At 41.8% G+C, this 23,961-nt stretch overlaps 1 protein-coding gene and 1 long non-coding RNA gene across 2 annotated transcripts in view; both read left to right on the top strand.

Moving 5' to 3' along the window:
* Positions 1 to 22,405, top strand: part of LOC129632196 (zinc finger protein 724-like) — a 49,029-nt gene extending 26,624 nt beyond the window's left edge. The window contains exon 6 of the mRNA XM_055553649.1: positions 21,905 to 22,405. Coding sequence (XP_055409624.1) covers positions 21,905 to 21,912 — 8 coding nt within the window. The 3' untranslated portion in view covers positions 21,913 to 22,405. The remainder of the gene's footprint in view (positions 1 to 21,904) is intronic.
* On the top strand, positions 11,021 to 19,863 carry LOC129632198 (uncharacterized). The gene is made up of 3 exons (XR_008704404.1): positions 11,021 to 12,271; positions 12,789 to 13,004; positions 16,454 to 19,863. It is a non-coding gene; the product is annotated as an uncharacterized LOC129632198 (long non-coding RNA).
* Positions 22,406 to 23,961: the final 1,556 nt, after the last annotated feature.

Below are 23,961 nucleotides of genomic sequence, written 5' to 3'. Positions count from 1 at the left end.
TCAAGAAATTACTTCACAGGCTGGTCTCCACATAGGAATTGATTGCTCCTGAATCTCTCCTGATACAGGACAGAAGAGGTCGGTCTTCTCAGCTTTTCAAGGTCCTTCTGTCTGTAGGAGCGGTGGTTACAGGTTAAAGGGCTGTGTTGATGCCATCAAAAGTATTTTCTCAAAATTCAGAAGTGTGTTTGCAGCATAACATACCCAGAGAATTCAGAGCAGGAGGAAGAAGAGGAGGAAATGGCAGCTTCTCAGGTAAATATCCTGTCCTGGGTCTAGGGCTGTGTCTGCTTTTCCTCCTGAAATGCCCCAACAACAATCTGCAAGCCTTTAGCTCTCTGGTCCTAATTTTTCTTCCCAGGCATTTGTTATCTTATTTTTTTCCCATTTCATCTTATAATAGTCAAGACCTGGCCTTTAGACTACTTCCTTGTGTCCCAGAGCCTTTTCTCCCTTGTCTGCATCCTCGCTTTCTATGGAGCATGATGAATTCTCAACATGAATCAGCGACTTTCAACTGTTGAAACTATTCTTGTGAGAGATCAGCATGGGGAGTCACTCCTATCCTCACCCCCACTGGGATCTGGTTTGGTGTTAGGAATTTAGAGACATTGGGAAATGCAGTGATGACTTAGCACCCAGATGCAATTTAGATATTTAAAATAGAGTTTGAAGTGCCATTATACATAGAACCAACACTCTTCTGTCCATGGGATTTTCCGGGTAAGAATTCTGCAGTGGGTTGCCAATTCCTCCTCCCCGGGATTCTCTCCACCACGAGACTGAAGCTGCATCTCCAGCATTGGCAGGCAGATGCTTTACCACTTAGCCAGCTGGGTAGCCCAGTGACTCAACTCACTGGTCCAGAGTTTTTCAGAAAATTTTCAACGGGCATTGTACAGGGACGTGTTGTTAGAGAACTATAGGAAGCTGGCCTGCTTGGGTGATGACAGCTTCCTTCCAGAATCCCTTATCTACCTGCTGGGTTTTGGTTCCATCATTTCTAGAATGTTTCTTAAATTTTCTGCTTCCCACAATAGTTTGAAATCTCTCCTTGAGGGGAAATGGGTATATATGAGTTGAGAAAGAAAGGCTTCAGGATAATTCATTATGCTGGTAAGCTTTTTCTTCCTTGGTATACTCTGCCTCCTTCTGTAAGAAACAGTTCGTAGGCAGGTTGATAAGAAGTCTGGGATCCTGGAGGAGGGGGCGTGTCTGGGACTCTCGAAGAGAAGATAGGGGTCTGGAATTCTCGAGGAGGAGGAAAGGACAAACACCTTTTTTTCCTCTACATTCCTTGGTCTTAGACACATAAAATGACTTTTTTATGTGTTTATATATCTTAGACACATGACTTTTTCTTTAATCCCAGAACTAATGATTAAACAACAAACAACTCGGTTTAAACTCTGTCCTAGGGATTATATAACAGCAATGTCTCCTACAGTGGAAGTGAGAAATAGATTTAAGGGCCTAGATCTGATAGATAAGAGTGCCTGATGAACTATGGAATGAGGTTCGTGACACTGTACAGGAGACAGGGATCAAGACCATTCCCATGGAAAAGAAATGCAAAAAAGCAAAATGGCCGTCTGGGGAGGCCTTACAAATAGCTGTAAAAAGAAGAGAAGCGAAAAGCAAAGGAGAAAAGGAAAGATATAAGCATATTAATGCAGAGTTCCAAAGAATAGCAAGAAGAGATAAGAAAGCCTTCCTCAGTGATCAATGCAAAGAAATAGAGGAAAACAACAGAATGGCAAAGACTAGAGATCTCTTCAAGAAAATTAGAGATACCAAGGGAACATTTCATGCAAAGATGGGCTCGATAAAGGGCAGAAAATGTATGGACCTAACAGAAGCAGAAGATATCAAGAAGAGGTGGCAAGAATACACAGAAGTGTACAAAAAAGATCTTCATGTCCCAGATAATCACGATGGTGTGATCACTGACCTAGAGCCAGACATCCTGGAATGTGAAGTCAAGTGGGCCTTAGAAAGCATCACTACGAACAAAGCTAGTGGAAGTGATGGAATTCCAGTGGAGCTATTTCAAATCCTGAAAGATGATGCTGTGAAAGTGCTGCACTCAATATGCCAGCACATTTGGAAAACTCCGCAGTGGCCACAGACTGGAAAAGGTCAGTTTTCATTCTGATCCCAGAGAAAGGCAATGCCAAAGAATGCTCAAACTACCGCACAATTGCACTCATCTCACATGATAGTAAAGTAATGCTCAAAATTCTTCAGGCCAGGCTTCAGCAATACGTCAACCGTGAACTTCCTGATGTTCAAGCTGGTTTTAGAAAAGGCAGAGGAACCAGAGATGAAATTGCCAACATCCGCTGGATCATGGAAAAAGCAAGAGAGTTCCAGAAAAACATCTATTTCTGCTTTATTGACTATGCCAAAGCCTTTGAGTGTGTGGATCACAATAAACTGTGGAAAATTCTAAAAGAGATGGGAATACCAGACCACCTGACCTGCCTCTTGAGAAATCTGTATGCAGGTCAGGAAGCAACAATTAGAACTGGACATGGAACAACAGACTGGTTCCAAATAGGAAAAGGAGTACATCAAGGCTGTATATTGTCACCCTGCTTATTTAACTTGTATGCAGAGTACATCATGAGAAACGCTGGACTGGAAGAAACACAAGCTGGAATCAAGATTGCTGGGAGAAATATCAATAACTTCAGATATGCAGATGACACCATCCTTATGGCAGAAAGTGAAGAGGAACTAAAAAGCCTCTTGATGAAAGTGAAAGAGGAGAGTGAAAAAGTTGGCTTAAAGCTCAACATTCAGAAAACGAAGATCATGGCATCCGGTCCCATCACTTCATGGGAAATAGATTGGAAACAGTGGGAACAGTGTCAGACTTTATTTTTTTTGGGCTCCAAAATCACTGCAGCCATGAAATGAAAAGATGCTTACTCCTTGGAAGGAAAGTTATGTCCAACCTAGATAGCATATTCAAAAGCAGAGACATTACTTTGCCAACAAAGGTCCGTCTAGTCAAGGCTATGGTTTTTCCTGTGGTCATGTATGGATGTGAGAGTTGGACTGTGAAGAAGGCTGAGCGCTGAAGAATTGATGCTTTTGAACTGTGGTGTTGGAGAAGACTCTTGAGAGTCCCTTGGCCTGCAAGGAGATCCAACCAGTCCATTCTGAAGGAGATCAGCCCTGGGATTTCTTTGGAGGGAATGATGCTGAAGCTGAAACTCCAGTACTTTGGCTACCTCATGCGAAGAGTTGACTCATTGGAAAAGACTCTGATGCTGGGAGGGATTGGGGGCAGGAGGAGAAGGGGACGACAGAGGATGAGATGGCTGGATGGCATCACTGACTCAATGGACGTGAGTCTGAGTGAACTCCGGGAGTTGGTGATGGACAGGGAGGCCTGGTGTGCTGTGATTCATGGGGTTGAAAAGAGTCGGACACGACTGAGTGACAGAACTGAACTGAACTGATCCTGCTTGAGGACTCTTTCTCCTTCCTGAAAGCCTTCTGGCTTATCCTGATATCTTAGAATTTATATTATAGGAGCGGGTCTGATTCCGTTCAGTTCAGTCGCTTAGTCCTGTCTATTTGTGACCGCGTGGACCACAGCACACCAGGCCTCCCTGTCCATCACCAACTCCTGGAGTTTCATCAAACTCCTGTCCATTGTGTCAGTGATGCCATCCAACCTTCTCATCCTCTGTCATCCCCTTCTCCTCCCGCCTTCAATCTTTCCCAGCATCACGGTCTTTTCAAATGTGTCAGGTCTTCACATAAGCTCTCCAAAGTACTGTAGTTTCAGCTTCAGCATCAGTCCTTCCAATGCATATTCAGAACTGATTTCCTTTAGGATGGACTGGTTGGATCTCCTTAGAGTCCAAGGGAGTTCCAAAAGTCTTTTCCAACACCACAGTTTAAAAGCATCAATTCTTGGTGCTCAGCTTTCTTTGTAGTCCAACTCTCATATCCATACATGACTACTGGAAAAACCATGTCTTTGACTAGACAGATCTTTGTTGGTAAAGTAATGTCTCTGCTTCTTAATATGCTGTCTAGGTTGGTCATACCTTTTCTTCCAAGGAGCAAGCGTCTTTTATTTTCATGGCTGCAGTCACCATATGCAGTGATTTTGGAGCCCCCCCCCCCCCAAATAAAATCTATCACTGCTTAGATTGTTTCCCCAACTATTTGCCAAGAAGTGATGGGACCAGATGCAGTGTTCTTAGTTTTCTGAATGTTGAGTTTTAAGCCAACTTTTTCACTCTCCTCTTTCAGTTTCTTTTTATTTTTTTCAAGAAAGAAGAACCTTTCTTTACATTGAGTTGAGCTCTTCTTCCAAGAAAAAAAAAAAAAAAAGTGTTCTCATATTTATTTTGTCCTGAATTCTTTTCTTAATTTAAGTATAGTTGATGTACAGTATTACATTAGTTTCAGGTATATACCATAGTGATTCAGTATTTTTACAAATTATACTCTATTAAAAGTTATCACAAGACAATGGGAATAATTCCCTAGGCTATACAATATATCTATGTTACTTATCTATTTTATACATAGTAGTTTTTTTAACTTATTTATTTTAATTGGAGGCTAATTACAATATTGTAGTGATTTCCTGTTTCAGTTTCATCAAGAGAGTCTTTAGTTCTTCTTCGCTTTCTGCCATAAGGGAGGTGTCATCTGCATATTTGAGGTTATGGATATTTCTCCTGGCAATCTTGACTCCAGCTTGTGCTTCATCCAGCCCAGCATTTTTCATGATGTACTGTACATATAAGTTAAATAAGCAGGGTGAAAATATACAGCCTTGAGTAGTCCTTTCCCAATTTGGAACCAGTGTGTTGCCCCATGTCCAGCTCTAACTTGCTTCTTGACCTGCATTCAGATTTCTCAGGAGGCAGGTCAGGTGGTCTGGTGTTCCCATCTCCTGAAGAATTTTCCACAGTTTGTTGTGATCCACACGGTCATAGGCTTTGGCATAGTCAATAAAGGGGTCTGGGTCTGGTAGGATCTTTCTATTGTTAAGTTCTAATCCTGTTATCCTCAAACATAAATTGTCGGAGTGGGTCTGTTAAAATTTTTACAACCTTGAGACATTCTTTTGATTTCTTGTAATTACTGATTTAAAAAGTATATAGCTTCCTTGCTTAGACTAGCAAGGGGGGCACTCTCCACCCTCTTCTGATGTCTAAGTCAGATGCTTCTCTGTCCCTTTTTCACGTTAATAAAACTCTGCTACACAAACCTCTTGAGTGATCAAGCCTGGTGCCTGGTCCCTGGTCCCGAAGTTAAATCTTCTTGTTTGGAGATCATGAATCTGACACCCTTCACTGTAACCTATCACTGCATTCTAGGTTAGTGGTAATTGTGTAAGCTCTGTATTATTAAATGCTGCTGCTGCTAAGTTGCGTCAGTCGTGTCCGATTCTGTGCGACCCCATAGAAGGCAGCCCACCAGGCTCCCCTGTCCCTGGGATTCTCCAGGCAAGAACACTGGAGTGGGTTGCCATTTCCTTCTCGAATGCATGAAAGTGAAAAGTGAAAGTGAAGTCGCTCAGTCGTGCCCGACTCTTAGCGACGCCATTGACTGTAGCCTACCAGGCTCCTCTGTCCATGGGATTCTCCAGGCATGAGTACTGGAGTGGGGTGCCATTGCCTTCTCCGATAGTATTAAATAGGCACACCTAGCATTAAATAGGTACACCTTTTCTTAATTTCACAGTTACACACTTTGCCTTCGTAGTACTTGATCAGTATCTCAGGATCTGATGTTATGTGTTTGTTAGTGTTAAATAGGTGATTTGAATAAAGATTTTGGGGAAATCATTTTCCAGGTTGTATTAACATTCTCCCTTGCATTTTCGTCTCAACTGAATATATCACTCTTCGTGATCCTAGGGACTATACAATCCATGGAATTCTTTAGGCCAAAATATTGGTGTGGGTAGCCTTTCCCTTCTTCAGGGGATCTTCCCAACCCAGGGAACGAACCGACGTCCCCTGCATTATGTACTCTGCATATAAGTTAAATAAGCAGGGTGACAATAGGCAGTCTTGACAGATTCCTTTCCAAATTTGGAACTAGTCCATTGTAAAATGTCCAGTACTGTTTCTTCTTGACTTGCATTCAGATTTGTCATGAGGCAGGTAAGGTGGTCTGGTATTCTCAACTTGTTAAGAATTTTCCACACTTTGTTTTCATCCACACCATCAAAAGCTGTGGCATAGTCAATAAAGCATAAGTAGATATTTTTCTGGAACTGTCTTGCTTTTCCTATGATGCAACGGATGTTTGCAATTTAATCTCTGGTTCCTCTGCCTTTTTTAAATCCAGCTTGAACATCTGGAAGTTCTCAGTTCACATACTGTTGATGCCACACTTGAAGAATTTTGAACCTTACTTTGGTAGTATGTGAAATGAGTGCAATTGTGCGGTAGTTTCATCTTCCTTTGTCATTGCCTTTCTTTGGGATTGGAATGAAACCTGACCTTTTCCAGTCCTGTGGCCACAGCTGAGTATTCCAAATTAGATGGCATATTGAGTGCAGCACTTTAGCAACATCATCTTTTAGGACTTGAAACAGCTCAATGGGAATTCTATCACCTCCACTAGCTTTATTCATACTGATCCTTCCCATGGCCCACTTGACTTCAAGCTCCAGGATGTCTGCCTCTAGGTGAGTCATCACACTGTCCTGGTTATATTAGTCATTAAGATGTTTTTTATATTCTCTTCTGTGTATTCTTCTCCCTTTTTCTTAATGTTTTGCACTTCTGTTAGGTCCATACTATTTCTGTCCTTTATTTTCCCATCTTTGTATGAAAAGTTCCCTTAGTATATCAATTTTCTTGAAGGGATATCCAGTCTTCCCCATTCTGTTGATTTCCATCCCACATTGGTCTCCACATAGCTATGAGTACACGTCCATGTGTTTCTACTATATTTTTAAAAGGCTGTCTTCTTATTTAATTTCTTAAGAACTAGAACTTTATTAAGTTTATCTTATTTGTAATCCACTTCCTCGGACACTGTCTTATGTGTCCTCAGTTTCTGATTAGTTTTCTGTCACGATCATCTATGATTTTTAGATTGAAACATCTAATAGGACATTCTCAGAAACATGTGTGAGAAGAAGTGGATTAAAGATTTATCAGGAGCCTAGGATTTGTGAAAACATCTGGTGTCTCCATGCAAGACGACTAAAAGCAACAAGTAATCATTAGATTGCCTATCTCCTCTTCATTTCGTGATTCTTGAAGGGTTTGATGTTGCTTCTCTCTATATAACCTATTTCTTTGCCATCTCATTTTGTCCAGTTTTCTATCTGTGATCTCTGTTTTGAAGGATACAGGAACCTAGTTAGTCTTCCTTCTGGTGTCTGCAACTTGGTGGGTGAGGTTGATCCAGAGGTTTGTGCCCTTATCCCCTTGATCTGGGCTTTGATTGTGTTCCTATGACCAGAGCTTGCCCTGGATATTGGGAAATTCCCCATTGCTCTGTGGTTTTCACTGCCCTCTCTGTGGTGATACCTGCTCCCTGGTTGGTGGAATAAAGCCCCAGATCTGTTTCTGAGCTGTGTTTCTGATCTGTGGTGCGAGGCTGTTGGGATTGGCACACACCCACTGGGAGAGAAGCCACTGAGTATTGCTCCTCTCATAATGTTCACCTCAGAGCATGCTCTATGTGTCACCTTTTATTCTCCAGCAAGGTCTTGTGTAATCCTATTATTGGCACTGCTTTTGTCCCCAGCTTAAGCATGGGTCGGAGAAGGCAATGGCACCCCATTCCAGTACTCTTGCCTGGCAAATCCCATGGACGGAGGAGCCTAGTAGGCTGCAGTCCATGAGGTCGCTAAGAGTCAGACAGGACTGAGCGACTTCACTTTCATTTTTACTTTCATGCATTGGAGGAGGAAATGGCAACCCACTCCAGTGTTCTTGCCTGGAGAATCCCAGGGACAGGGGAGCCTGGTGGGCTGCCATCTATGGGGTCGCACAGAGTCGGACACGACTGAAGTGTCTTAGCAGTAAGCATGGGTTACCCAGCTTTTTTAACTCATATGCAAAGTGTATCATGAGAAATGCTGCACTGGATGAAGCACAAGCTGGAATCAAGATTGCCAAGAGAAATACCAATAATCTCAGATACGCAGATGACACGACCCTTAGGGCAGAAAGTGAAGAAGAGCTAAAGAGCCTCTTGATGAAACTGAAAGAGGAAGAGTGAAAAAGTTGGCTTAAAACTCAACATTCAGAAAACTAAGATCATGGCATCTGGTCCCATCACTTCTTGGCAAATAGATGGGAAACAATGTAAACAGTGGCAGACTTTATTTTTTCAGGTTCCAAAATAACTGCAGATGGTAACTGCAGCCATGTAATTTACGGATGTTTATTCCTTGGAAGAAAAGATATAACCAACCTAGACAGCATATTAAAAAGCAGAGATATTACTTCGCCTACAAAGGTCCGTGTAGTCAAAGGTATTATTTTTCCAGTAGTCATGTATGGATTTGAGAGTTGGATTATAAAGAAAGCTGAGCACTGAAGAATTGATAAGATACTGAAAGAGTAACTCCCCAGGTCGGTAGGTGTCCAATATGCTACTGGAGATCAGTGGAGAAATAACTGCCAAAAGAATGAAGGGATGGAGCCAAAGCAAAAAGAAAAAAATACCCAGTTGTGGATGTGACTGGTGATACAAGCAAGGTCAGATCCTGTAAAGAGCAATATTGCATAGGAACCTAGAATGTTAGGTCCATGAATCAAGGCAAATTGGATGTGGTCAAACAGGAAATGGCAAAAGTGAACATCGACATTCTAGGAATCAAAGAACTAAAATGGACTAGAATGTGTGAATTTAACTCAGATGACCACTATATCTACTACTGTGGGCAGGAATCCCTTAGAAAAAATGGAGTAGCCATCATAGTCAACAAAAGAGTCCAAATGCAGTACTTGGATGCAATCTCAAAAACGACAGAATGATCTCTGTTCATTTCCAAGGCAAACCATTCACTATCATGGTAATCCAAGCCTATGCCCCAACCAGTAACACTGAAGAAGCTAAAGTTGAACGGTTCTATAAAGACCTATGAGACCTTTTAGAACTAATACCCAAAAAAGATGTCCTTTTCATTATAGGGGACTGGAATGCAAAAGTAGGAGGTCAAGAAACACCTGGAGTAACAGGCAAATTTGGCTTTGGAGTACAGAATGAAGCAGGGCAAAGGTTAATAGAGTTTTGCCAAGAGAACGCACTGGTCATAGCAAACACCCTCTTCCAACAACACAAGAGAAGACTCTATACATGGACATCACCAGATGGTCAACACCGAAATCAGATTGATTATATTCTTTGCAGCCAAAAATGGAGAAGCTCTATACCATTAGCAAAAACAAGACTGGAAGCTGACTGTAGCTCAGATTATGAACTCCTTATTGCCAAATTCAAACTTAAATTGAAGAAAGTAGGGAAAACCACTAGACCACTCAGGTATTACCTAAATCAAATCCCTTATGATTATACAGTGGAAGTGAGAAATAGATTTAAAGGACTAGATCTGATAGACTGCCTGATGAACTATGGAATGAGGTTCGTGACATTGTACAGGAGACAGGGATCAAGGCCATCCCATGGGGAAAAAATGCGAAAAAGCAAAATGGCTGTCTGGGGAGGCCTTTAAAATAGCTGTGAAAAGAAGAGAAGTGAAAAGCAAAGGAGAAAAAGAAAGATATAAGCATATTAATGCAGAGTTCCAAAGAATAGCAAGAAGAGATAAGAAAGCCTTCCTCAGTGATCAATGCAAAGAAATAGAGAAAAACAACAGAATGGCAAAGACTAGAGATCTCTTCAAGAAAATTAGAGCTACCAAGGGAACATTTCATGCAAAGATGGGCTCAATAAAGGACAGAAGTGGTATGGACCTAACAGAAGCAGAAGATATTAAGAAGAGGTGGCAAGAATACACAGAAGAACGGTACAAAAAAAAAAAGGCTTCACAACCCAGATAATCACTATGGTGTGATCACTGACCTAGAGCCAGACATCCTGGAATGTGAAGTCAAGTGGGCCTTAGAAAGCATCACTACGAACAAAGCTAGTGGAGGTGATGGAATTCCAGTGGAGCTATTTCAAATCCTGAAAGATGATGCTGTGAAAGTGCTGCACTCAATATGCCAGCACATTTGGAAAACTCCGCAGTGGCCACAGACTGGAAAAGGTCAGTTTTCATTCTGATCCCAGAGAAAGGCAATGCCAAAGAATGCTCAAACTACCGCACAATTGCACTCATCTCACATGATAGTAAAGTAATGCTCAAAATTCTTCAGGCCAGGCTTCAGCAATACATCAACCATGAACTTCCTGATGTTCAAGCTGGTTTTAGAAAAGGCAGAGGAACCAGAGATGAAATTGCCAACATCCGCTGGATCATGGAAAAAGCAAGAGAGTTCCAGAAAAACATCTATTTCTGCTTTATTGACTATGCCACAGCCTCTGACAGTGTGGATCACAATAAACTGTGGAAAATTCTGAAAGAAAAGGGAATACCAAATCACCTGAACTGCCTCTTGAGAAACCTATAGGTCAGGAAGCAACATTTAGAACTGGACATGGAACAACAGACTGGTTCCAAATAGGAAAAGAAGTACGTCATGGTTATATGATCACCCTGCTTATTTAACTTATATGCAGAGTACATCATGAGAAACGCTGGGCTGGAAGAAGCACAAGCTGGAATCAAGATTGCCAGGAGAAATATCAATAACTTCAGATATGCAGATGACACCACCCTTATGGCACAAAATGAAGAGGAACTAAAAAGCCTCTTGATGAAAATGAAAGAGGAGAGTGAAAAAGTTGGTTAAAGCTGAACATTCCAAAAACTAAGATTATGGCATCTGGTCCCATCACTTCATGGGAAATAGATGGGGAAACAGTGGAAACAGTGTCAGACTTTATTTTTCGGGGCTCCAAAATCCCTGCAGATGGTGATTGCAGCCATGAAATTAAAAGATGCTTACTCCTTGGAAGGAAAGTTATGACCAACCTAGACACCATATTCCAAAGCAGGGACATTAATTTTCCAACGAAGGTCCATCTAGTCAAGGCTATGGTTTTTCCAGTGGTCATGTATGTATGTGAGAGTTGGACTGTGAAGAAAGTTGAGTGCCAAAGAATTGATGCTTTTGAACTGTGGTGTTGGAGAAGACTCTTGAGAGTCCCTTGGAAGGCAAGAAGATCCAACCAGTCCATCCTAAAAGAAATCAGCCCTAAATATTCATTGGAACGACTGATGCCGAAGCTGAAACTCCAATACTTTGGCCACCTGATGTGAAGATGTGACATTGGAAAAGACCCTGATACTGGGAAAGGTTGAAGACAGGAGCAGAAGGGGACAACAGAGGATTAGATGGTTGGATGACATCACGGACTCAATGGACATGATTTTGAGTAAACTCCGGGATTTGCTGATGGACAGGGAGGCCTGGTGTGATGCGGTCCATGGGATCCCAAGAGTCAGACAGGACTGAGGGACTGAACTGAACTGAATCACTCAGATGACTGCTAGGAGGAAATCTCAGTAATTGTAACTAGACACCTGCTTACAACAGGGCAGCTGGTTTTTCTCTTAGGAAGTGAGTCCAGAAAGAATGAGGGAAACCTGAACCCGCATTGTCGTTTATAATATAACCACAGAAATGACATACTGTTACTCCTGCCAGAATCTGTTGATACACATATTGATCCTGTTAATTGTTGCTGCTGCTGCTGAAGTGATTGTGTTCTACTTTTCGTCACTGAGGAGACACCTGTCTTCATACACTCACACAAAGGGCTTTTGAATTTTCCTCTTTTTTCATCTTGCTGAAAACAGCACGGCTTCCCAGAGGCAGCTCTCAAAATTTTTCTCTTTAGCCTTAAGTTGTGTGAAACATTAACTTAGAACAGGCAGAAAGCAGCTCTGCTCCAGAGGAAATCAGAGAGATTTACAGACATCAAAATGTAGAGAAAGGAAGCACAGCTGGACAGAAGGACCAACAGACCCAAAACTGACAGGGGCGGGGGTGAGGGGAAGCAAGGCTCCGCCCCCACTGGCCCCCTGCTATGTATCTGAGCTTCCGCCCTCGTCCCACCCTCTCCCCTTACATCCCCTCTCCTTGGCCGCGGCTTAGAGCGTTCACCTTCCTCTGTACCGGATCTTCCGCCCGCGCATGCGCAGTATCCTGCAGACCCGGAATTGAGTTTAAATGAGCGATACAGAGTTCTGGTCAGTTTGTTTGTATGTTTGTTTGTTTAAAATCTGGATTTCGAAAAATAAAAAATAATAAAAAAATAAAATCTGGATTTCGTAGTCCCACAGCCTGTTGTCCTTCACACGTGGGTTTCCGGGGTCTCTGTGGACGTTCAAACTACCATCCCCATTTTCCCGTCCCCAGTGTGTCTTCAGATCGCGTGAAAAGTTCTGAAGTCCTTTAGCTTAGCTGCCGTATCCCTGGGGCCGAGGTCCGCTTGCTGTTAATATAGTTCTAGAGTCCATGTCCTTCTCTGGCAGTTCTGCCTTCTAACTTGTAGAGACCGCTGCTGAAAGTCCTGCATTGCCCCACCGCTAGGTCCCTGATCCACGAAGAGGTGAAGGAGGCTCTATTCTGTATGGAGTTTGGTCAGGGTCTCGCCTAAGGTTTGAAGGGTGGGTCTGCCTAGAATGTGTGGTTTTCACAGGAAGGGCCGCGAGTTCTGAAGAAAAGAATAAAACGAAAAACGCCTCGTTTGAGTCTGTGTTCCAGAATCCCTGCTGTGTCAGTGGCCGTAGAGGATTTTGTTTTGTACCTGTTGAGATCCTCCCTCTGTGTGTGGCTGTGTTACAGGGACCTCAGTGTGTTTTTCGAAGTATTGGACAACCTATTTTCAACACTCAGGGGTCACTTCCCAAGACTGATCTTACCTGAGAGTGAAGCCCAGAGAAAGAGGAAAGCAAGGAGTCAGAAATGACTCGTTTCGAGGTAAGAGGCATAGTCCTTTTGATTGTTCTGTCTGTCTTTCCTGAAATGCTCTTTTTTTGGACTTGATAAGCTCCTTAACTTCTGAACGGGTTTGTTTGAACTTACCCATAGTCTTCATCCGAAGGGACCCGTTGCCCTCCTGGCATATCGGTGTGTCAGAAAATCGTATCGCCAGCCAAAGAAGCTCACTCAAGCTTTTAAGTCCCGAGTTTTTATGGGGGTTTAGCTACATAGGCATGGTTGATAACATCTCCAACATTCTGCCCTCCTTAGAGGTTGGGTTGGGCTAATAAGCCCACCTGGCTCAAAGCCCCGTACCTCTAGTCACTTCATTGGTCTTTGTGAAATGACCAGCTTCACAACCTGAGTCATTCTCTTATTAAACTATGAGCCAACTTGTAAGTCCTCTTGTTAGCATAAAGTATCAGGGACAACGGAGAGTAATAAAGCCACTTCAGTCACTAAGGAAATTCCAAGAGGGGAAAAAACTTAAATTCCAAGAGTAAAAGCTAACTTTCAGAACCTGTGGACCAAAGCCTGCTAAATTCTCTTATTCTTTTGAAATTTTAATATTTATTTAGTTTTGGCTATAGTGGGATTTTGATGATGCACTTGGGCTTTCTCTGTTGTGATTAGGAGGAGCTACTATCTTGTTCTGGAGCTCTGGCTCTAAGGCACGGGTTTAGTTGTTGTATTAATAACTGGCAGGCTCTGGAGCAGGTGGGCTTCAGTAGTTGTGGCACACTAGCTTAGTTGCTCCGAGGCTTGTGGGATCTTCCCTGACCCAGGATGGAACCCGTGTCCCCTGCATTGACAGGCAGATTTCTCACCACTGGAGCATCAGGCATGTCCCTAAATTCTTTATTACACAACATTGAAACCTAAATCTTTCCTTTATGCCAAGTGGTATTTTTTCCTCTCTGATATTTGATGTTGCTTTGGAATACCTCACCTCTTACATGATTACAAAATATAATGTTGTGTTTCATCCTACTCTTTTATTGTTCAAAATAATGTCCAAGTCTCTCTTTAGGTGAGCTTCTTTGGCTACCTTGTAGCTATTTTGCTTCATTTAGTTTAAAATAATTTGAACTAGTTAATACAGTGATAGCTTCATATGTAACTTGGCAGGTTCCCTCTATTTAGGCTTTTTGGTTTTTATATTCAAAATTATGTTAGCTCTCCAGATACAGCTGAGACTTAACATTTGAAATATCCATGTTTGTTTTGAGTTTGAATTGTTTTGAATTTGCAGTCACTGAAGTCTTTGTGTCACTACATCTTCCAATTAAACTTGTGCTTTTCAGAGTTTATCTCTGAAACTCAAAGCGTTTTCAAATAAATTCTCATGAGATCCTAGAAGATTCTCCATCGTATTTTTAATTGTTGTTCCTTGCTCTTAAAATTTTTAGATTATACAAAGACATCTTTTGTAAAAGTTCTTATTGGAATATAACTGTTTTACAATGTACATCAAAGAGAATCAGTCGCATGATGTATTTGAGCAAGGTCTGGGAGTTGGTGATGGACAGGGAAGCCTGGCGTGCTGCCATCCACAGGGTCGCAAACGGTTGGACATGACTGAGCAACTAAATTGAATTGAAGGGGGAAATTAATCATTATACTGACTAATATCCCCTCTTCATTTATTGGTTCCTGTAGGCTTTTATCTTGTTCCTTCCTCCACAGCATATTTCTCTGTATGATCATTTTGTGCAATTTTCTGTGTTTGTGTCCTGTGTAATGAAAGTTGCAGAATCCTAGTTTCTCCTTCTGGTGTTTGTCCCCTGGAGTGTGAGGTTGATCCACAGGCTTGTGTCCTTATCCCCTTGATAGGGGGTGTGATTGCTGTTATTGTGACCCGAGCCTGCCCTGGATATTGAGGGGAGTTTCCCATTGCTCTCTGGTTGTCCCTGCCCTGTCAGGGGTGGAGTCTGCTCCCTGGTTGGTGGAATAGAGTCCCCAGATCTGTTTCTTCACTGTGTTTCTGATCTATGGTGGAGGCAGGTGGGATTGGAGCACACCCACTGGGAGAGAAACCACTAAGTATTGCTCCTCTGGGGATATTCACCTCTGGGTGTGCTCTCTGTGTCACCTTTTGCACATTGTGTGAGTCTCATGTGACCCTGTGTTGACATTGCTTCTGACCCCACCTTAACCCTGGGTATGCCGGCACATGGCCCTGGGGTCTCTCAGATGTTGTTTTCACCAGGTCACCAGCATAGATCCACTGAAATCAGGGGCCAGGATCGTATTCATCATGGAGCTGGACCCGTTGTGGTGCTGTGCGGGCAGCTCAGGCTCTGGCCTGGCCCAGTCCCCTCGTGTATGAGCCCACAAAGTCTACAGCTGCTAAAGCTAAACCTGTTGTGACTGGGTGAGGGGGGTGGGGTCTGCTTTTCCATTCAGATGCTCTTCAGGGGCTGAGGTTACAAAGCCGGTTGTGGGTGTACAAGCATTGTTTGTGCAGCTGTGAGGAGAGATTTCAGCTTTTCTTCCTTAACCCTGGGGCTAGCTGTGCTTTCAGCTCCATCTGTGCATGTGGCCAACCCACAGGTGTCTGCTCCAGAGGCTTCCCCAGAGCACAGGAGTCTGTTGATGGTGGAGGAGGTGTGTAGGGGGAGGCTGTGGCTGGGGCTCAATAGAGCCGACCCGGGTGGTGGCCCTTCCTGGATGGTGGCGAGGCAGGGGCCAGCACAGAGGGAGAGGAGCTGCGGTGGGCTTCTTCTTTGGTCATCAGTCAGCAATGGTGCTATGCTGTATGGTGGTTCAGGCTTCTGCCACAACATCCCCATTTATAGAGCTCCTCCCTCTCTGTCTTTCCTGCAGGATGTCCCCTCACAGCCCACAGCAGTCCTCTGCCTGGGTCTGTTCTCCAGACCCCACATTCCAGCACCCAGCCCTTGTCTGCAGTGGTGGACACCCTCTCAGGCTGGGTGGGCAGGGCAGGGGTCAGTACCCTGTGTACAGGTCTCACTCTGTGCTGCTGCCACAGACTGTTGGCGTGTTCTCTTCCCACAGAGAATGAGGCTCCTCTTCTGTCCCAACTGGGGTCCCCCAGTGAGGGCCTTCCCTGGATGTGGAGACCTGACCTGTCTTCAGATCGCCCCAAGGTTCAGGTCCCACTGCAATTCCTCTCCTGTTCCTTTTCCTTCTACTTTTTCTCGTCTTATCTGTCAACACAGAAATCTTTCTTGACCTTTTCATTGTCCAAGGCCCTCTGCATGTGTTCACCAGGGGCTCTGTGAAAATTCTTCCATTTCTGATGTATTCTTGTTGTGTTTGTGGAGAGAGATGAACTCCCATCTCTGCCTGATCCTCTGGCATCTTGATCCTTCTGTCTGTTTTTTATTTTTAAACAAGCAAAGGAGTCATCATTTTTCTTTAAATCTTTAAGGATATTCATTGAGAATAGTAGGTAAAATAACTTGTTATTTGATATCTTTCAGCTCTGTCTCCTCAAGATACCCAGGATTTGATGCTAAAGAATCCAGGGTTAGAAGATGTATTTCCAAAAGCAAACCTAGGAAAATATGAAAGATTTCACCTCAGAACATTTAGTGAATGACTGGGAACATACGAGGGCATATGAAAGACAGAGAGGATGTTTATATGGACATAAAGAAACTGAGACAGTTAACATAAGGTACACATCACTGCAAAAAGAAATGAGCAATGCAAGTCAAATCGGGGAAAACACCAACTTCAGTCTTCAACATCTGATGAGAACTGTAAGTTTTTAAGAAAATATTTCCATCATTTTTTGAAACACATGTTCTCTGAAAGGAAACGTGGAAAGCCTGGAAGGTAATCTAGTCTCTACTACAAATACTCATTCCAACAATACTCAATGTAACAGATTAAAAAATCATTCAAGCGTGTCTGAACACCGGAATTTTAAAAATGAGGGGGAAAACTCACAATATAATCAACTTGAGGGATCTGTGAGCAGGGGGTCATTATTCTTCCACCAACAGATATTTTTTCCCCATGCCAAAATGTATAATGTTGATGATAATGGAAGAGATGTAATCCAGCCATCATTGTTTAATACATCCCATGATATGGTTAATATGGAAGAACTTTCCGTGTGTAATAAAATGAGTCAACCCTTCTGTAAGAGCGTCAGCCCCAATAATTGCAAGAGTATTTATGATGGAGTGAGAGGGTATTCAGGCAATAAAACTGGGTATAAGGTTGAAGGAGACTCAAACCTTTTGCAACATCAGGGACCTGAATCTTCAAACAAGGATTCTAAAAGTAATAAATGTAGAAATATCTTTTATCAGATGTCAGGTCTTTCTCTATATAAGAGCACTCATACTGGAGAGAAGACTTACAATTGTAGTGAATATAGTAAAATTTCTAATCACTCTACAGAACTTGTTCAACAGCAGACTATCAGAATTCACAGAAAGAAAACAAGTGTAAGATATGTGGGAAAGTCTTTGTAACTCATCCGATAGAAGTAGACATAGGAAAATTCATACAGGAAGGAAACCTTTCCCATGTACAGAATGTAGGAAAACATTTATCTTTCACTCACATCTTACTCAACATCAGCGAATTCATACTGGAGAGAAACCTTACAAATGTACAGATTTATTTGCAAAGCCTTTAATCACAACTCAACACTTTCTCAACATCAGCGAATGTATACTGCAGAGAAACCTTATAAACATACAGAATGTAGCAAAGCCTTTATATGTTGCTCACATCTTACCCAACATCGGCGAATTCATACTGGGGAGAGACCTTATAAATGTACACAATGTGGCAAAGCCTCTAATCAGAACTCAGGTCTTACTCAACATCAGCGAATGCATACTGGAGAGAAACCTTATAAATGTAAAGAATGTGACAAAGCCTTTCATCGTCTCTCACTTCTTACTGGACATCAGCGAATTCATACTGGGGAGAGATCTTATAAATGTAAAGAATTTGACAAAGCCTTTATCCGTTGCTCACATCTCACTTGACATCAGCGAATTCATAGTGGCGAGAGACCTTATCATTGTACAGATTGTGGTAAAACCTTTATTCGGAGTTCAACTTTAGCTGCACATCATCGAATCCATACTGGGGAGAAATGATACAAATGTAAAGAATGTGGCAAAACCTTTATTACAAGTTCAAGTCTTACTCAACATCACCAAATTCATATGGGGGACAGACATTATAAATATACAGAATGTGGCAAGACCTTTATTAACAGTTCTTGTCTTACTAAACATCAGCGAATCCATACTGGGAAGAGACCGTATAAATGCACTGAATGTGGCAAAGCCTTTAATCGGAATTCAATTCTTACTACACATTTGCAAGTTCATGCTGGAGAGAAACCTTATAAATGTACAGAATGTTGCAAAGCCTTTAGTCATGGTGGTCATCTCACTAAACATCTCAGAACACATGCTGCAGAGTGATGATACAAGTGATGGAAGGCGTTTGCCCTAAATATACATCAGAAAACAAGAATTTATACAAGAAACCTATGGAAATGTAACAAATATGTAGAAAAGTAATCAAAAATCAAATTGAAATAAATATCAGAGACTGCATACTAAAAAGTATTTCATCAATCATCTTTTTTTTTTAATTTTCTCTAGTAGGAGAATTACTGTATAGAGAGCAATGCATAGTTTAAAAACATAGAAAATGGATATTTTAGCTAGGATCATGAGACGAAGGTTGATTGTTAGAAAGCTACACTTTATAGCAATGTGTCTTTGTTTACAATGACTTGATTTGAGATTGGTTGAAAAGCAAAATGAATGTAATTCAATGCTCAAATCCATACTATGCTTTGTTTCTAGTGTGAATGAAAACAGGTTTTTGACGGTTTATGCTTCAAAGATTATCCTTTTTATGTTGTGTTGCAACTATTTCTATCTATTCTCCATTAGAAGATGAAGGATACCTTAACGTAAAATGTACATTGAACATCTAAATGGAGGTGTTTGTCATTGATATGAAGTATCCTGCGAGGTTGCCCTAATGTAAGTGATCATGTAATCTTCCAATGTATTAAAGTAAGGCAGAAGATGGTTCTATTTTTTTAAATATTTATTTATTTGGCTGCATCAGATCTTAGTTGCAGCATGTGGGATCTAGTTCCCTTACCAGGGATTGAACCCAGATCCCTGCATTGGGAATGCAGAGTCTTAGCCACTGGACCACCAGGGAACTTCTCCAAAAGTCGGTTCTAAATTTTCAATAGTTATATCACTTGAGTTGTAAGAATACAATCACAGTTCACTACAATATTGATGTATCTTTATAATATCAGCATAAGTGAAGTATATGACTTGACAATGTTGAAATAAAGACAGCGTCTGTAATAACCTAGAAATGTATTAGAACCCTTTCCAAAAAAGGCATGTAATTAGTGTATTTCTTGTTTACTGTTTCCTAGGCTTTGTTTTGTAAGTCATAAAAATAATGATCCTCACATCCTTTTATCAGAAAATGAGTATCTTTCTCTGTACTTTTAATCTGATTTAATCATGGATCATACTGCGGCAATGGCACCCCACCCCAGTACTCTTGCCTGGAAAATCCCATGGACGGAGGAGCCTGGTGGACTGCAGTCCATGGGGTTGCGACTGAGCAACTTCACTTTCACTTTTCACTTTCATGCATTGGAGAAGAAATTGGCAACCCACTCCAGTGTTCTTTCCTGGAGAATTCCAGGGATGGCGGAGCCTGGTTGGCTGCCGTCTATGGGGTCGCAGAGTCAGACGCAACTGAAGCAACTTAGCAGCAGCAGCATATTGTGGATTGTAAAATGTTTGATTTCAACCTTGTGTGACATTAATACATGGTTATTAATAAAAGTGAATGGTTTCTAGTGTTTCAATTGATTGTAATGAATGAAGTGTTAAGACTGTGATCAGCAGTCTTACTCAACCCCAGGGTCTACTTCAAAGGCCCCCTTCAATGACACCCTCACAGAGCTCACCAGAATCCTGCGCGTCTTGGTCTGGGATCAATCCACCTTCAGTCTGCGGAGCCCAGAGCACTTCACCCAAGGTCACTTATAAGCCTGAACCCTACGTACTAGCACTTTCTGTGCCTGTTTCTAGCCTTGACCTCCCACAATGTCCCTCAATGCTTGCTATGAATTCTCTCACAAACTCACCGGCTTCAATTTTCCTTTTTTCTTCTGTTGAACTAAGACTTTACATGTGATCATATTAGCAAATGTAAATTTAACAAAGTCACAGGAAGAATAATTAAAAAGCGTGATTGCAAAATTCTGAACTAAGATTCATAAAATTTTACCCCATGTAAAATTCTCAGCACGTCTCTTGTCTGGGCTTAAAGGAACTGTTTTCTCATGCCTTTGACATACATTGAATGCAATATATAAATATCTGAAGGTACATACATGAGAAGTGAGAACTACTAGACAATGTGCAAGTGTAGATGTTTTAGTGCATATTTATTTAAAGAATTTGGGAATGATAGGTCAAAAGGGAGAATTTCAGCATTGCAGATGATTTACCAAGAACTTACAGATTTGGCAACTAAACTGTTTTGTCGACTTTTCATGGAATTTATTTCCTTACATGTCAGGAGGTTACATTTGTTAAGGAATTTTCCACACTGTCCTCCCTAGTGCCTGCACCAGCTTCCATTCCCTTCAGTCATGTAGGAGGTTCCCTGATCTCCATAGCCTCTTCAGCCTTTATTATATCCTTAGTGGGCATTTTGATAATGGTTATTCTGACGAGAATGAGGTGATACCTCATTGTAGTTTTGTTTTCCATTTCTTAATAATTACTGATGCTGAGTGTCTTTCATTTGGCTCTTGCCCATCGAAATGTCTTCTTTGGAGATATGAGGTCTTGGTCCAATTTGTGATTGAGTTATTTTTGTCCCTGATATTTTAAACATTTTAAAATTTTTTGCCTGTTGCTGTGTGCAGGCTTCCTCTAGGTGTGGTGCATGGGCTTCTCATTGCAGTGGCTTTTTCTGTGAAGCACGGCTCTAGGCGTCAGTAGTTGCAGCACACAGGCTCAGTAGTTGTGCTGCACAGGCTAAGTTGCCCTGCAGCGTGTGGAATATTCCTGGGCCAGGGTTCAGCCCCATATCCCCTGCACTTGCTGGCAGATTTGTATCCACTGGGCAATTGTTTCACAATTTTTTTTTTAATGGAATTTTTTTTTTTTCTTTTGAAATGTATATATTTTTAGCTTTTGAGTTTTTTAATCTTTTTAAAATTTTTCCATTGAAGGATAATTGCTTTATACAATTTTGTTGTTTTCTGTCAAACATGAACAAGAATCAGCCATATGTACACCCGTGTGCCCTCCCTTCTGAGCCTACCTCCCACGTCTCTCCCCATCCCACCTTTCTACATTGTTACAGTGCTGTGTACTTTTCTGCTGTACAACATTGTCAATCAGCCATAAGTGTTGAGGCAGTCTGAGTGCGGGTTGGAAAAGGATTTCCAGACACAGGGCATTTCAGAAAGGAGTGAGTTTATTAAAAACAAAGGGCAGAGATAAAGCAGGCACTGTGAGTACAGTGGGCCCACATCTGCACAGACCAGGGGATGCCGACAGTTTCCATGAGCTAATAGCCAATTTTTACAGCCTCAAAGCAAAATTGCTGCTGGATGGTTGATGTTAGGTGATTGGTTGAGGCACTATAGGGTGCTTACTGGAGTGGGCATCTTTGCCCCACTGGGAATCAGGAAGCCTGGTATGACTATCAGTGGGCTTTTAAAAAGGTTTCAGAGGGGCTTAGTCAGCTTTGAAAGTGTCCTTGATTCTGAGCTCCTCTTCTGTGTTCTTGGTGCAAGGCTTCAATCTGTGGCCTTGGGGCAGCACGCCACAAATAACAGTAGCCATGATCTGTATTCTCTGTGTTGATTGTGTCCTTCCACTTGGCAGTCATTTAAAATGGAAGCAAAATACTGAGAATCATGCTGAAGATCCAGCAGAGGATACTGAAGGTGCCCACATATTTGGGAGCTTTTCTCTTAAGCTCTGCCCACCTGGAGTCACTGGGAATGACGATCACCTGAAAGGCACTCAAGAGGAAGATGCTGCCAATGGACACATCTCTGCCAACTCTTGGAATGGAAAAAGCAAGTGTGCATCCAAAGCTGCCAGTGTTACAGGAATTCCTTTCAAATGAACAACTAAGAGTTTGGCGAGAGTCACGTGCTTGAGAATCCAGTCTGTGGACCGACATTTGCCTCCTGTGAAATAAAGGGAGCAAAAATGGTAAACAAGACAGAAATTCCCCATAATCCCTGCCGTAGTCTACAATAAAAAGATCACTCCTATTGCCAAATCCTCGGGGGCCATTCTGTCAAATCCCGGGAACTAACAATCTTATTCTGAGACAGAGAATCCTGCATGAGAAAATGAGGCAGAACTCTGTACCATATCAATTGGAATTGATACTCTTAAGAAGTCTTCATTTACCTTAGATGCCACTGAAAAAGAAGAATTTCTATTTCTTCCTGTAAAACAAGTGTCTGATATTTGAATGTGTAACAGTGAAAAAACTTAAAGGAATATCAATGTGGATTTAAAAGTCATACCCTGGTGGTTCAATGGTAAACATTCCACCTGCCAAGCAGGAGACAAGTGTTCGATCCCTGGGTAAGGAACAAATGAGTGTAATATCAGTAAAGATATCATGATTATATTCTAAACTACACAAGATGATTTTTAAGTTCACACAGGGTAAAGATAAACTAAGAGTAAAAATATTCAGGAAACAATATTAAAGCATACCATTTATTTACAATAAATGAAAGTTTGATAATAAAGTAGAAATAGGTGGATGTGAATTGATAAGTTCAGTGCAATGGTGGGAAGGAGGATAAATACTGCATTACAAAGCAGTAGTGAAAAGATGATTTTTTTTTTTTTTCAACAAACAGTGAATCAAAGTTTTTAAAAATCTTGGTAAAATGCCAGGAGCCAGCACGGGAGTTACCACCCATGACAAAGGTCATGTGGAGAGGATCTGACATGCAAAGGTGAATCAGAACTCAAGAGGCCCTCCTGGACCTGCCCGAGCATCTACGCCCAAACCAAAATCTGTCTGTTTTACTATTTCTCAACCTTCACCACCTCTTCTGACATTAACAGGGGGCTATCCCCGACCACCTTTCTCTAAAGAAAATCAATTTACAGCTCTAGTTAATAAGTCTCCTGGGAAAAATAGGAATGTTTCAATTCAAACCCCTCTGATGACTTTCTAGCTTGCCTGACAGGTTTGTTCAGATTCCTGCAGCTACACATGTGATTGTTCACAGCCTCCCAACCACAAGAGGCAGGGAAGCTTAAGACATTCTAGCAATGCAGAGCTTCTCAGAGAGTGAAAATTGTTAGAATAGAAATAGTAGAGGATTTCTTTGTTGAGGTGATGCTTGCTGCTCAGTTTCCATATCCCTTACCTATTATGTCCCTGGGAGTGTATTGATTAATATAGTTGGTATATAGACATGTAAGTAGTAGCTTTAATGTTTGTAACCTTGGACCCTTGGGTTAATTCTTTTCTTGTTTATAACCCACCACACTTTTGCTCTGTAGGAATGCAACTTTATCTAATGCTTTCAGAGGGTGGTGCCTGACTTTAGAATAATCACCTTTAGAGAAAAATAAGTTTTCTGAAGAAAGGGTCATCAAATGTTAACAGGCCTCCTGGCCAGAAGATGATGTAAATCACCTAAAGCTTTTGCACATGATAAGTTTGCAGAAAGAAAGCCTGGCTTCGATAAGGATCAAGCACCGCTGACCTTGCATGACTCTACCCCACCCCCATTACCCTCTATGCACAACTTAAGGTATAAAAACTACTTTGGAAAATAAAGTGTGGGCCTTGCCCACCAAAGCTTGGTCTCCCCATGTCGTTCTTTCTCTTTCCTTTTCCTTTTTCAGGCTGATTCCCTGCAGCGCAGGGGCCCTCTGTGTTCACTTTCCTGCCTGGG

This window comes from Bubalus kerabau, chromosome 17 (genome assembly GCF_029407905.1).
Source record: "Bubalus kerabau isolate K-KA32 ecotype Philippines breed swamp buffalo chromosome 17, PCC_UOA_SB_1v2, whole genome shotgun sequence".
Classification (NCBI taxonomy): domain Eukaryota; kingdom Metazoa; phylum Chordata; class Mammalia; order Artiodactyla; family Bovidae; genus Bubalus; species Bubalus kerabau.
This window is presented reverse-complemented; position numbering and strand designations above follow the sequence as displayed.